The 14,155-nt window shown below is 37.3% G+C and overlaps 3 protein-coding genes and 1 long non-coding RNA gene across 9 annotated transcripts; all 4 read right to left on the bottom strand.

The window, feature by feature from the left end:
* Positions 1 to 304: 304 nt before the first annotated feature.
* On the bottom strand, positions 305 to 2,642 carry LOC121751191. The gene is made up of 2 exons (XR_006040019.1): positions 1,363 to 2,642; positions 305 to 735 (listed from the first exon to the last, which is right to left on the bottom strand). It is a non-coding gene; the product is annotated as an uncharacterized LOC121751191 (long non-coding RNA).
* Positions 2,643 to 4,185: 1,543 nt separating this feature from the next.
* LOC121750553 (riboflavin biosynthesis protein PYRD, chloroplastic-like) lies at positions 4,186 to 6,562 on the bottom strand. The gene is made up of 3 exons (XM_042145113.1): positions 6,100 to 6,562; positions 5,214 to 5,512; positions 4,186 to 5,103 (listed from the first exon to the last, which is right to left on the bottom strand). Exons 1-3 carry the CDS (start codon positions 6,448 to 6,450, stop codon positions 4,521 to 4,523), a joined length of 1,233 nt encoding a protein of 410 aa, XP_042001047.1. The 5' UTR covers positions 6,451 to 6,562; the 3' UTR covers positions 4,186 to 4,520.
* Positions 6,563 to 7,136: 574 nt separating this feature from the next.
* LOC121750679 (F-box/kelch-repeat protein SKIP4-like) lies at positions 7,137 to 9,735 on the bottom strand. 5 transcript variants are annotated; one of them, XM_042145289.1, is made up of 3 exons: positions 8,579 to 9,607; positions 7,590 to 8,164; positions 7,137 to 7,460 (listed from the first exon to the last, which is right to left on the bottom strand). In XM_042145289.1, coding segments are annotated over exons 1-3 (1,080 nt in total). In that variant the 5' UTR covers positions 9,082 to 9,607; the 3' UTR covers positions 7,137 to 7,458. The 5 variants fall into 5 exon arrangements, with proteins under 5 accessions (XP_042001223.1, XP_042001209.1, XP_042001202.1 ...); XM_042145275.1 differs by having other exon boundaries at positions 7,550 to 8,164; XM_042145268.1 differs by lacking the exon at positions 7,137 to 7,460 and adding an exon at positions 9,626 to 9,735 and having other exon boundaries at positions 7,477 to 8,164; positions 8,579 to 9,093.
* A 298-nt stretch (positions 9,736 to 10,033) lies between these two features.
* LOC121750756 (zinc finger CCCH domain-containing protein 56-like) lies at positions 10,034 to 12,841 on the bottom strand. Of its 2 annotated transcripts, XM_042145363.1 has the most exons (4): positions 12,327 to 12,841; positions 11,353 to 12,041; positions 10,720 to 10,812; positions 10,034 to 10,618 (listed from the first exon to the last, which is right to left on the bottom strand). In XM_042145363.1, the coding sequence occupies exons 2-4, from the start codon at positions 11,930 to 11,932 to the stop codon at positions 10,368 to 10,370; spliced, it is 924 nt and encodes a 307-aa protein (XP_042001297.1). In that variant the 5' UTR covers positions 11,933 to 12,041; positions 12,327 to 12,841; the 3' UTR covers positions 10,034 to 10,367. The 2 variants fall into 2 exon arrangements, with proteins under 2 accessions (XP_042001297.1, XP_042001304.1); XM_042145370.1 differs by lacking the exon at positions 10,720 to 10,812 and having other exon boundaries at positions 12,327 to 12,831.
* Positions 12,842 to 14,155: the final 1,314 nt, after the last annotated feature.

Below are 14,155 nucleotides of genomic sequence, written 5' to 3' on the forward strand. Positions count from 1 at the left end.
TATTCAACAACGTTTTCATATGTTTTGGATTCGATTTTCAAAAAGTGAATGTTGTGGACCAAAATTGTAATCGACCATATATTTAGGACCAAAATTGTACTTTACTCTTAAATAAATATATATTTTCTCATTATACAAGTGAATATAAGTTTCTATAGGTTTCAAGAATTAGGTGAATTATTTTTTCTTCTTCATTAGTAGTATATGTTTCCACTTGCAATTCAGTATAATGACCAATATAAACACAGGTCAAGCATTATTTATCTAATAATTCATGAAGTACAGGATAAGAGGCCACAAGATATACAAAGAATGAACGCAGAATACATCAATACAAATTTCCAACAATTTTCTCTACATTGAAGATAGAAACCTGCAAAATATAGCTTCTGACATAAACTGGTACATTATCCTAACACATGTTACACTATCATTAGTTCCACATTCAGCTAGACTTGGGATTTAGTGCCCGAAAAGCTTCTTTTGTTCGCCCGTAGTAGACAGCTCTTCTGCTATGGCATGTTATGAAATTCCACCCGAAAGCAGAGCCCCCAACGATGAGTGTTCTTTGTTCCTGAGTTTCTGGAGGCAGGGCAGACATAACATCGTCCAGCAGAGGATTGTCAGCAGGTTTCACTGCTTTCTTGGCATCGGCATTGTCACCGTTGCTGCATTTTTCCAGCTTAACAGCCTTTTCTGTCGTCTCTTGGTACAGTTCCATCAGAAGCTTCATCCCTGCAAAGCATGTTTTAGAAGATAACGAGATCCAATGTGGAAAAGCATAATAAATCTGCATCTTCTTTTGTCATTGCATAATACTAGTACTACATATGTGAAGGAGACTAAGTAGGGTGAACTGTGAAGTACAAATTCTCAGCATTAGAGCAGGAAACTGTGAAATATACTTAATTAGCTGACACTACCCAGAGATAAATGCGGTCTCTTGAGCAATGTAGCATTTTTTGGTCAATCTTAACCATACCGTGGAGACAAAACCATTGTGTACAGACACATTAATTTCAGTTGCACTAGACTGGATTTGGAAGTATATAGATGCAGAAGTAAAGATAAAAAAAATGATTGTTTTGTCACATTACAGAATGCAGAAAGACGTCATAACAACAAGTATAATGACGGCCGAACTTCTTTTTTTTTTAGGAAAAAGAAAAGACACCAAACTCTGAAGATGACTAGTAGGAAGTAAACTCGTGGCTATGAAGATAATCAACACTCGTTCATTTACAAGTTGAAGAAATCAAAGTGACGATGCAAGAAATTGGAAGGGTTCAACTCAGTGAAAAAAAGTCAATCAAGATGATAGGTGTTTGTCAATCAATCCACCCACCAAAAAGAGAACCATACCTTGACGGATTTCATCAGCTGCTTGTCAATTTCGAAAGTCAGGGGTCTTAAGCACCAGCAAGATTGCACACATCACAAAATTATCAGGCCATGCACTTAATGAGCTCACTCTCTACAAGAATATTAGTAGGTACTTTAGAAATGGAATTAACTAGCTTAGTTAGCAACAACAAACTTAATGTGAATTTTTTCTCTCTTAATATAAAACACTACAAACCATAGCCAGCAATTTTTTTATTGAATATACTCATAACAATTAAGCTCCATTTTTTCTCACATAATAAGCAGTTTCCATACCTCTGCAACCACTTTGATAAAACTAAACAAAGAAAATGGCTAAACGGAATAAGTCTCCTTAGGGAGCAACTTCCAACTAATATTCCGAATTTTCAACCTCTAATTGTATGAACTAACCAAGTCCACACTCCATACCCAGATCAACATTTGTTGTCATAATCATACATAAGGATATCTAGTCCATCCAAGAACTGAGTTTATTCATAAGATTCACTGTAATACTCATGCATAAAGATAAATACCTCAAACATGCCTTTTCAAAAGCTTACGAAACTTCAGTAAAAGAAGCCATATCGAAAGAGAACACATACTTGAAGAAAAACTTTCTTTCTAATCTGTCCGTTCCCAAAGCACCGAGGCATTGCAGATACAAGCACTGTTGACTTTCGTTATTGCATGTTTATGCGGAAAGGGGAAATAAAGGGAGTTTGTACATTATGGTAATCTTCTTCAATGATCCCTTTGCTTGATGTAACATTACTGTCTACTGATTCAAGAAGATCAAGCTCTAACTACTCTTCAAAAACAGTTGTTACTTTCCAAGATTCAACTAAGAATCTAACATTTCATCCACAGTCAATTAGTCGATTAATTATTAACTATTATGCTGAGAAAGCAAATTGAAGACTAAGAATTTAGTCTATATGCGGAAAACTGAAACTGAAGAAACCATTAGCACGTCGAGATACACACGAACTACTATAACCATTGCGTTGGAGACAAATGATTTCAGCAAGAATAGAAAAGTAGACGTCGATGGCAAGAGAAATCGACAAAATAAAAAACCGGACGTCGATGAAATGGGGGCGAAGGTCTTTGAGAAGTTGACGCATCTTGTAATAGGGGGAGTGCGGAAGAGGTCTCTTCCTGCTCTGGGTCTGGGGCACGGGTTTCGGCTCGTCCATTGATGCTCCTTCTCAGAATTTAGTAAAGCTGTGTGAATGATGAGAGTCGCGAATCCTTTCTTGATACTTTGAATTCAAATTTTGGGTGAAATTTTCGACTTTTCGTGAACGAAGGGGATATTTATATGATACACTATGTACTAAAAAGTCTAAAATCTCACATTGGCCCTCTAAAATGTATTTAATCAGAAATTCGATCCTCAAATCCCAAATAATACTACTATAGCCTATGAGTATGACTATGAGTTTCAGTTTTGCCACCTTCAATTAGAATTACTACAAATTTACAATCTCTGTACTCTTTTATTTTATTTTATTTTTACTATTATCTTCGTCCACAAATACTACCTTCGTCTAAAAAAAATATATCAGTATTACTATTTTCGGTGTCCACCAAAACTAGACCAATTTTAAATATTGAAAGTTTTAAACAAATATTAACCCTGCACATCATTCTAAAGATGGACCACAAAATCCACAAACACTATTTCACTACATTTTTCTTCCATCTCTCTCACTTACTAATTGTGCATTAAAACCCGTGTCATTTATAACTTTGTCTATTTTTTGTAGACAGATGTAGTACTCCCTCCGTCCCGCACTACTCGCACTTATTTCCTTTTTGGGCGTCCCAAGTTACTTGCACTCTTTCCATTTTTAGTAAAAAATTTCACCTACAGCCGTCATTTTTGACTTTCCTATACACTCATTCATTAATCTCCGAGCCGAAAAGAAAATGAGCGAGTAGCCCGGGACGGAGGGAGTATAATTTAATGCTGAACGACATCACGAGTATTAATATAAAACTGATAAAATAAATTGATTTTCCTTTATTAGTTCTCATACTACAAGTGATTGATTATAATTTTTAGTAAAAAAGGGCTAAATTGCCAAAAAAAACTCACAAAGTTTGGTTAAATTTTGCTCTGCCTCGTAACTCTAAAAAATGACAAATTAAATCATAACTTTGACGATTTATAGTTGAATATATGGAGAATTGAGCATGACGTGGATCCCGGAATAGAGCTACTTTTTGGGCTTTTGGAATATTGATGTATTACGTTCACGTCATGCTCAATTCCGGCTTTACATCATATGTTTATGGCGACCACGTCATACTCAATTCTCCCTAAATTCAACTCTATGGGATAATTTAGAAAATTGTCAAAGTTATGATTTAATTGACTATTTTTAAAAGTTAAGGGATAAACCAGAATTTGACCGAAAGGATTAATACATTTTATTCTCTCGCGTATTTTGCTCTATCTTTATGTGTCTTACTTTATTCTCTCCAATTAATTCAAAAGAAATCAATCATTTATATTGGGATGGAGGAAATATTTACTTAAAAGAATATTATTTTCTTAAATGTCACATTCAAAAGAAATCAATCATTTATATTGGGGGAAGAAATATTTACTTACAATTTTTAAAAACTCCATTTTATAATTAGTTACAGTAAAAGAGCATGTCAACTTACTCTTATTACTTTATCTAAACAATAAGTTCTTAGTTATTTCTTTGGTAAAAATGGCAGGATTCTATCTCTTTGGTGAAAATGACAGGATTCTAATAGCCAATATAATGACTTCTCTCTCTCCGTGCCCACACAACACAAATACATAAGAATTTATAAGTAACATAAAGAAGGGGCATAAAACAAAAGCCAAGGTACAACAACATAAAGAAGAACCACGATTTGATCACTATAGTTTATTTCAAGGCTCCCACACTGCTTACAACAATGCAGCATGATAATCTACAATCTGAGATGAAACAGTTAACAATGAAGTCATCAATGACAAGCTCGGAGCCATGAGTTTTACCGGTGGCAGACTGGCAGCAACAGATGCGTGGAGGAATCAGACTTGTAGGTAGCAGCCTCCACTTACATCATTGTCACAACACCAAAACGTCGTCTTGAACAAGATTATCAGCACAAAGAGGAGAATATGATCAGAAATATCCTTCCAGTAGAACACTTTTACCATACAGAGATGATATCAATTTCTTCACCTTTCCTTTTAGGTCCACATTACTCAGATATCTCTCGCGATCGCCTCCCAAAATTGGCAGCACCTCCACAACCACCTTCTGGAACAAGTTCTGCTCAAATCCCTCTTTCAGTGTATCCTCAAAATCCAGAGTGTTACCCGTCAAATCCAACAAGACACTGCATAGTCCTTGATTCTTGCAGTGTTCAAGAATTTCAAGTATACTTATCTTTTCAAATGATAGTGTTTGGATTCCTTCTTGCACAGCACTGTCTTTCTCAGTGACTATCAACAGTTTGGAAGCTGCATCATCTTTGAGAGAAGGAATCTTAATCAGGGGATTCCAACATTTTGACAAAACGATTTTAAGAGGCTGATTGGCTCCGGGTTCTTTGGAAATGGGAAGAGATGACTTCTCAACCAATACAGAAGAAGAAACTATGATAGCATCGTATTCTTGCAGCAGTTTTGAATAGTATCCACCACACTCCTCAGCTTCTTCACCGAGCTGATCTAGCAAATGCCCATCAAGTGACATGGAATACCTGTCACACAAATCAATTTTTAGCAATTATCTCGTGTAAAAACTAGGCATTGATCAACTGGAGAGGGTAGTTCCAAAATATAATCAATCAAGAAAGATTCTTGAAAGCACCTCAGTGTAACATATGGTTTTCTTGTAAGCATATAATGGATATAGGCCTCATTGAGCCTTTTGCAGAGTTCCTCCTCGACTCCAACAGTCACTTCAATTCCCGCATCTTGCAGTTTTTTCACCCCTGTTGAAGCCACAATGGGATTAGGATCCACCATGCCGACCACCACATTTTTCACACGAGCTTTGATCAATGCTTCGGAGCAAGGTGGAGTTCTTCCATAATGATTACAAGGTTCTAAACTCACATATGCTGTTCCATTTTCAGCCAAATCGCCCGCATCTCTCAACGCAAAAACCTATACCTTTCCTAATCAGACTCTTTACAAGAATATATATACATAAAAACATTCAGAAAGTTGATAAATCAGGAATCAACATGAAAAATCTCTGGAAAGAAGAAGAGACACTACATAAATCATGCAAATTCTAAACACCAAGTCAAAAGCAGTACACCATTTTTCTTGTTGTTGTACAACCTAATTGTTTTGGTAGATATCACTAGTTTCTTGATACAAACAGCAGCATAGATTAGTTCGATAAATTTCAGTTTTTAGAAACTCAGTACTTCGGGCTGGATGGTAAAAAAATCAAGCCTTTGACAGAAACCAAAGGCAAAGACTTCAAACTAACACCAATAAGCAAACCAACTCACTTCCCATACAAGAACAAAAACACAAACACCCCCAAAAACCTCCAAAAAATATAACATTATCTACAACATTTAAAGGATACTGCTGTAGTGCTCTCATAATCATCAAAACAACAATGCAAGAATCAAAATGCACAAAATACTCAAACTTGGCAGCTCAAAATAATGAATTGAAAACTCCATATTCAACCAAAATGCAATCATAAAAGAGAGAAAAAGTAATTGGAGTTTGACCTCAGCATGAGGTTGACCAGCTTTCGGGTGGAAACCTTCTCCAACAATCTTGCCATCCTTGACAATCACACAACCAACCATTGGATTAGGACTGGTGCAGCCAATCGCCTTCCTCGCCAGCTCAACGCAACGCCTCATGTAATACCCATCGTCAAATTCATATGCTTGCATCTCGCCGCACCTGATCACACCCAAGTTTCCCCAACTGATTTTCGTTTTGGACACCCTTTTCTTAGAAATGCAGAGCCCCAATCTTGATTTCGGGGATATGGTTAGACTGTGTGTGCAGTTAACTAATGGATTGTGGGAAGTGTGGGTGGGAATTGGAAGAAGGAGCGTTTGAATATACATATTGCTGGTGATAATTCAAAATTTAGGATTCCATTTCAGAGAAGAAAAATCAGCAGACGAGCCTGGTGAAAAAGGTACGGACAATGGGTATATAAATATCTTTTCCGTTAAATATAATTTTTTGGTTGTAATAGGGTGTACTAATAGGGGGCCGATTTTGGCCAGTTTGTGTTTATTCGAAAATGTATTAAGTACTCCATCTAATACCTATCCTTTTATTTTTTAGAACAAAATGTCTCGAAAAAAATTTCTGGTCATCTGAATATCGACTTGACTGTCTAAACTATACGTTTATTGAATACTCCCTCCGTTTCATGTTAATAGAGTCATTTTTTTTCTATTTTTAGAGGTTTCAAGTTAATTGAGTCATTTCTATTTTTGGCAAAAAGTAATTCTCTTTTTTACTTTATTCTCTCTTCATTTCTCTTACTTTTTCCACCATTCATTTAACACACTATTCTTAAATTTCGTGATGAAAAGAAATGTCTCTATTAACAAGGAACGAATGGAGTAATTGATAAGTACTAATTTAGATAATTGACATGTACTTTCAACTATCATGTCGATATTCCAATCACCAATTTTTTTTTGCATGACCTTTTGTTCTCAAAAATAAAATGATGATTACTTAATGATACTATAATTATCTAAACAGTAAAACATTTTTTATTATGCGCCGTAAAAGATGGAACAAAACTGAACCTTTATTACTCTACTCTGCTTTCATCTTGTTACGGAATTTTAGTTTTGTTTTCAATTAAACTGAAAAAAAGTTTAGCATATATAGAGTTATTTAGAACTCCATTAAAATTTTCTATTTCAATTGCTGGTTCTTCCAATTCGTATGAATCCAATCTCACTCACATAGACCTGAACCGGTCTCACCACCCATTATCAGTCTAGCCGGTCATATTGCCCAGTCTGGCTCAAGTTTCTTTGTCGTGCTGGAGCCGAGGAAGGGGGCAGTGGAAATTGATCTGTATACAGTCCACGTATTGAAGCAAGAATTTCTGGCAAGAAAGATCATTCAACAATTATGAGATATCAAATTCTGTTTCATAAATAACATGTGCAACAATTTTACAAAGATAGAGATTACATTTGGCTATGGGAAGAAACTCAAATTGCCAATGACTTACAACTTATCACTTCATCAACGCAATCAAGTTTCAAGACAGAAGAACTCACTAGCACACCATCTACACAGCTTGCACTCTCAACATCAAACATCACAGTATTGAGTCCTCTCCCAACAACAAACATCTTCTTCCCGACTGCCACGAGTCGGCAGGGGGTGTGTACAAGGTGCTCGGAGAATCTCCGTAGACCAATCCACACTCTCGTATCCTTCTGCCACATCATCAATCTCACTCCCGAGTTTTGGTCTAGTATGTATAAGATACCATCTACCACAACTATAGGACCACACCAACATGCCACATCACTATCAGCCTGTTGCCATGTCCAACTGGAGGGATCATATACAGCAGCATTCAATTGGGATGACGAAGCTGAGATATGAGCTCGTACGTAAATCTTGCCATCCATGACAGCTGAGTCTTCAATGTCTGGTATGACATTTATATCCACATGAGAACTCCAAGAACTCGTCTGGCTATCATATATATCCCAGGAATGCTGATCGCTTGATTCCGATCCGAGCCCACCAATAGCATAGATTTTCCCATCTAGTGTTTCATGTGCAAAAAAGCACCTGATAATGCAGAGCACAGAACATCCTCATATCAGCAACCAATCACATGTAATTTCTAGTAAGGGATTCAATGGTGGCTATGCTAGCTTCAAATTCCATGATTGCAGTCAAGAAAATTGAGCATAAAAGAGAGAGAGAATAATAGGAATCCGCATAATCATACAACACAAGCCAAAAGAGGATGTTACTAATGGGGTCTTGGATATTAAATAATATCCAGAATTCAACAGGGAAGCAGAGATAGTGTTGTGACAAGATCATATTTTAAATCATGAGCCCTTATTTCGAATAATCTTCACATGGATGGAAACATTATAATCACAAAAAAAACAAGAACATACTGTAAAGTGATGAATTTCCTGCAGCAACTAATGAGATGCATTTCATGATCAACGTTAACAATGAAACAAATACCTAGCAGTGGGTAAGGGAGCGCCTCTAGCCCATGTGTTTGTGGAAGCATCATAAGAGTAGACTTCGTCGGTGGCATCCTCAATCCAACCACAACCTCCAAACAAGTAAATTTTCTTTCCCAATACTTCAAACCCAACACCTTTCCTCCTCAGGAAGCTACCTGGAGGGCCATGAATTTGCCTCCAACCTCTTCTAAATTGATTGGGGTCTAAAGCATACATGCAAAGTTGCTCTGACTTGTCTCTGCAGAGAGAATAAATCCATGTCTCTTCCAGGTGATGATTCAGCCTGTACCAAAACCACTCTTCACTGCCGACCAAATACCTCCAACTTTTCGAAACACAGGTGAGAACCGGATGATACTTTCGAGGAACTCTTGCCAAGCAAGAAAGTGCAACATCATCTGGAATTCCAGGTATCAGAGATTGGTCAAGAGACTTCAGAAGGGAATCCGTCTCCATTTTTGAGCAATCCACATTTGTAAAGCTTTCCACACAATCCATACTTTTCCTACTCTATGATATCAGAATAAAAAATAAAATACCAATACCAAATCAGAATGATCATCACTTCAAGCAAAAATCCCCAATCATATAAACTTAGAATAAGAAAAATCATTCAATACTCTCTATTTTAACCTAAATTGACTGAAAACAATTAACCAGTTTTTGCAATGATAACTCAAAATCGAAGGAGCTCAACAAAAACCACCGGAAAATGAAGTGCATCAACAAACCGACTCAATCCTCATGCGATAACCAATCCGCATTCCTATTTAATCGGTTTAATCATGATCAACTGACTTAGAAACATAGAAATTCATAGAATGAAGTATAATCTAAATTACAATGTTCCATCCGTATCACTCCTCTACAAGGCATAGCATGGCAACCATTAAATTTAAAATCCTTACGATGAAGGAGAAAACTTCAATTCAATCCTCAAAGAGAACCCCAAATTCAATCGAAAACACCCGGATCAAATAGCAATAATGCTGCTACTACACTAAAGATCCAAATTGCAAAATCAATCAACTCGATAGTTTACCTTCGGAGGAAACGCGTGGGTTCTGAAGTGATCAATTTAATCTCATCAAATGGAGGAATGAAACTGCGTTGAGGAGTTGCTATTTGCGGGCTTCGGATTTGTTTAGGCCCATTAATTTTGGGCCGGATCTAATTTATTAATAAGTGTACTATTTCAATTTCTCATTCATACAAAGTGGATTAGCAGAATGAATGAAGTATTGCAGTGGTGAACATTTGGGAATCAAACTCCCATGAAGGCATTCGCGCCATCATTCTCTGTGGCATGAGTACCATCAAGGTTGCCCGTCTACACGTTTTTAGTACGCATTCCATCACCCAATTCTACTCTGTTCAACTCAAATACGGTTAATGCCTCCATTCTAAATACCAGTGTGCATAAATATGTTAGAAATTTGAATAAAAAGGGTACATTTCCAACTCCATATACCATATATTTATTTAAATTGTTTCAAGAACAACCTATATTCAATCCTCCAACAAATAAACGAATAGCATATAAATCACACTGCCATTCAGTAAAACTAAAGAAATTGCACATGCAAACATAAACAGTTGAACAATCAAATACGTTCATCCAAAGCCGCGTCCACTGTAGTCTGTAGTGCATTCCCTCAATGTTTAAAAGGGATTTATTCCAAGAAAATAACATAACAATTCAAACTAAATGCCTCGACTTCAGCATGAAAAACAATCCGGTTGCGCGAATCACCTTCAATGTCGAGCTTGCCTGACTGGGAAGCCTACTTGAGGTCATCAATCAAGTCACCATAAATTTTGCTAATTTTGTCCGGGCCTTTCCAGTTCCGGATAGCTATCTCTCCAGTCCTCGGTATCTCACCAGACAGCCTTCGTGGTGGAGCTCCAATATGATATGAGTAAGGAACATGACCCACAGAAGCTTTAGCTGGTACTGACGCCACCTGATTGGCACCCAAGGCTGAAGAACCACTATCTTCTTTCTTCACTTGCCGTCCACGGTAATGCTGCAGCTCTGTTCAAGATGGCCTTGAGCTCGTTATCAAGTCAAAAATCAATCAAAGAGAAATACTTATAATTCAAAGAACAGGAGAAATGTAATTTTAGTAGAGTAACTAATAACTCCTTGTTTTGCAAGCTCTAGTGTGGCTTCGAAGATCGTGTTTTTGGACAAAACCAATTCTGCACTGACCAACTCAAGGGAAGAGTCTGGATGTAGAACAATGAAATGTAGGTTACAATCCCTTTTCTTTAAAAGATAGACAAGGATTTCTATCAAAAATTGCTAGTTTCATATGGGATAATTGTTCAAAGAAAGAAACAAGTAAATGAACAATCATTATCATTGAATTTTCCTAATGCTTCTATATCCATCTTTCAGCTGTATTAATCTGCAGCTGAAGTTGGAAATTACTTACTCTGCCAAGGCAATAGGCATTAATAGATATTCAGACTGGAGAGATAAGGATGGGGGCACCATATAAGATGAGGAAGGAGAAGCAAACATAGCGATCTTCACCAACATTTTATGATATATAGCACAGTCGATTCAAGTTAGCTTATATGCTTAACACATTTGATGAAATATTCAATACCAGTGCAAAATGCAGAGCCAAAGAAACAATAATAACATTTGCAATGTAATGTCAAGAAGGAAATATTACGCACACTAATAAATGCAACTCAAATAATATCACAGCAGAATATGAATTGCATTAACTAGGGACTGAGAATGGTAAAGAATGATACCTGCTAATCCATGAGCAAAAGTGCAGTTCTTTCCATAACCACACATCCATGTTAAGTCCCACTTGGTACAAAGCCTTGCTTTCCAATTTGAAGTAGTTCCATTGCTCTTAAATCCACCACCAGAGCCAGGAAGCACACATATTGCTGCAGATTTTCTTTCCATATAATGCTCATTGTGAATGAGAAGGCATTTCTCACCATTCTGGCAACCAGCCGTAGACAAAAAACCCTTGCAGTGCTGCCTCGGACTAGGTCTATGTTTAACTTCATTTAAACCCACAACTGGTATCTGAGATACCTCCCTTGGCTGCTCTGATAAGCGCATCGGTTCTTCCTTGTGACTATGAGGCAGTTCCCTAAGTTCCTCCATACTATGAGCAAATTCACAATTTTCAGCGAATGGACAAGAGCCAGCACGGAATTGGAAACACGGTCTTGTCTTGTAAAGCACCTTTTCAATGGCCTTCTTTGCTCTTTTATTTGGTGGATCACTTTCCACATCAAATTGGAATGATCTTTCGCTACGATTTAACGTTAAATTAGGTTCAACAGGCATTTCTTTTTCACACATATCATCCATGGCGCCACAATTGGCTTTACTAATAGACCCAGGAAACAACTTTCTTTGACACTATTTTATGGGTTTTCAGATTGGAACCTTACTACATCTGCAGCATGAGATCCACTCCCTGAGACATTCCATTAGCAGATAAAATTTCACAAATCAAACAATTCCAATTAATATAAGTATTACAAAACAGATATACTAAATTATCCCCAAGTTTTATATCACAAGGAACTCAAACAACAGTTTCCTCACCTACAAATATCAGGATTCAAATCAAGGGAAGTGTGGAAAGAATTTGGTTGCAGAAAAACCCAACTTTTCAAACAGGCAGGAAAATAGGCATTAAATAGAATCTGTGCCATCACATTGAGAGGAAGCAGCAAATAAATGTACAACTCACACATACCTTGTTTGTGATTCGGCTTGTTCCAAAGGATGGAAGAGACGCCGCAGCTAAAGAGGAAACCTGATGCGTAGCATATTTCTTATACTTTTCCCCCTAAACTACACACTTTTATGTTAATTATAACTCATCAAGTTGTATTTGTATTGAAGTTTAGGAGGGTTGGAAGCTGGAAGTTCGCCGGGTGAAATTGGCAAAGCATGCAGAGATCAGACACTTCGCCCGGTCGGGCGATTATGAGCTTCAAAACGCCCGGTCGGGCGAAACATGTAAAAGCATGAGGAGAGTACAGAAAGTTCGCCCGGTCGGGCGATTCTTCAAGACACAAAACGCCCGGTCGGGCGTTTCCCGCGAGCCATCCAGAAGCCTTACGCCCGGTCGGGCGTTTCTCTCTTTTAAATTAGCCCGGTCGGGCGTTTTGGTTTGGCAAATGCTTTTTAGCAGTTTTGTCGGCAGTTGAGGGGAGAGAGAAGAAAGAGAAGAGGGGAGAGAGAAGAAAAGCGGCAGAGGAGAGAGAACGAAAAAGGCTGTAGAAAGAAAGGAAAAAGAGTGATGGGACAGGTGAATTAATTAAAAAGAGGGGAAGTTGGAAAAAGGAAAAAAGATGACGTGAGGAGGGCATTATTTATTCAACAAATTGAGACTTGAAGGGGGGGACGGTTTTAGACAAAAAAAAATTAGAAGAAAATAGGAGAAAAAGACAAGAAGAGAGAAGAGGAAGGAACGGTCCAAACTCCATCTCGGGGGAGATCAGCCATCATCTAGAGTTGGAGAACACCACGGAGTTCACGGTACACGGTTCTTTTGGTGTAATTCATTTTAGTATGTTTGGCTAGATTTCCTTCGTTGCTCCGAATATGTTGTAGGGTGAATTGTGGATACTTTGATGATTTTTACGGTTTAATTTATGTGGGATTCTTGTTTATGAATTGTTTAATTATTCTAGATAGGTAGAACTTTGTAGCCATTATTCTATTGCCTCTTTAGCATAGATTTTGGTCGTACTCATATGCAAGGAACTCAAGATTTGATACTTGTTCAGGGAGATAATCTCGAGTGGATCGATAGTTTTCATCTATAAATTTGGTTTAGTGTCTGCTGCGCTTCCGCGTGGGCATTAAGTTAAAATGAGCTAATTATCGTGTTTGACAATCATAGAAGCTAAACTAAAGCTTACTGCGCGACCTAGCAGGAGTGATAGGTTAGTGAGTAGAACCTTGGAGACGCGTTCAGCTTATCCTAGGTATACAATTCCCTTGAAGTGTTCAGCGGATAGGGAGCGTAAAACAAACTTTATCCTCTTAAGCATAGTCTTGATCGTAGTAATCCATCGAAGTATGCCAATTCGTATGCCCAAGACATATAGGAGCAATGATTTCTTCTTATCCTATTTTCTAGTTTAGTATTTTATTTATCTTTGTTTGTTTTATCCTATCTTTATCAAACTTTATTTTGTCTATCAGGAATTAAATAACCTACGCCTCCCTGTGGTTCGACACCCTAAGTATTACAACTACAACTGTATTCTTGCAGTTAAGTTGTAGTTTTAGAGTTATTATTTTAAACTTGAGTGTTAAATTTCCATTGACTTAAAAGCTCTAAAATTACACATCAAGTTTTGGCGCCGTTGCCGGGGAGGCAACTGGTTATTTAATTTAGGATTCTTTTTGTTTTTATTTTTGTAAAGTTTTCTAACATCTTATTTTTTTTGTTTCAGAGTTGTAGCTAGAAGGCTAAGTCGAGCCAACGACTTTAAACAAAGGCGCTAGTTGGGAGGCAACCCAATGAGTTTTTAGTTTTTTATTTTCTCTTAATAAATCGAGGGTTTTGTT

Source organism: Salvia splendens, chromosome 1 (genome assembly GCF_004379255.2).
Source record: "Salvia splendens isolate huo1 chromosome 1, SspV2, whole genome shotgun sequence".
NCBI classification, from domain to species: domain Eukaryota; kingdom Viridiplantae; phylum Streptophyta; class Magnoliopsida; order Lamiales; family Lamiaceae; genus Salvia; species Salvia splendens.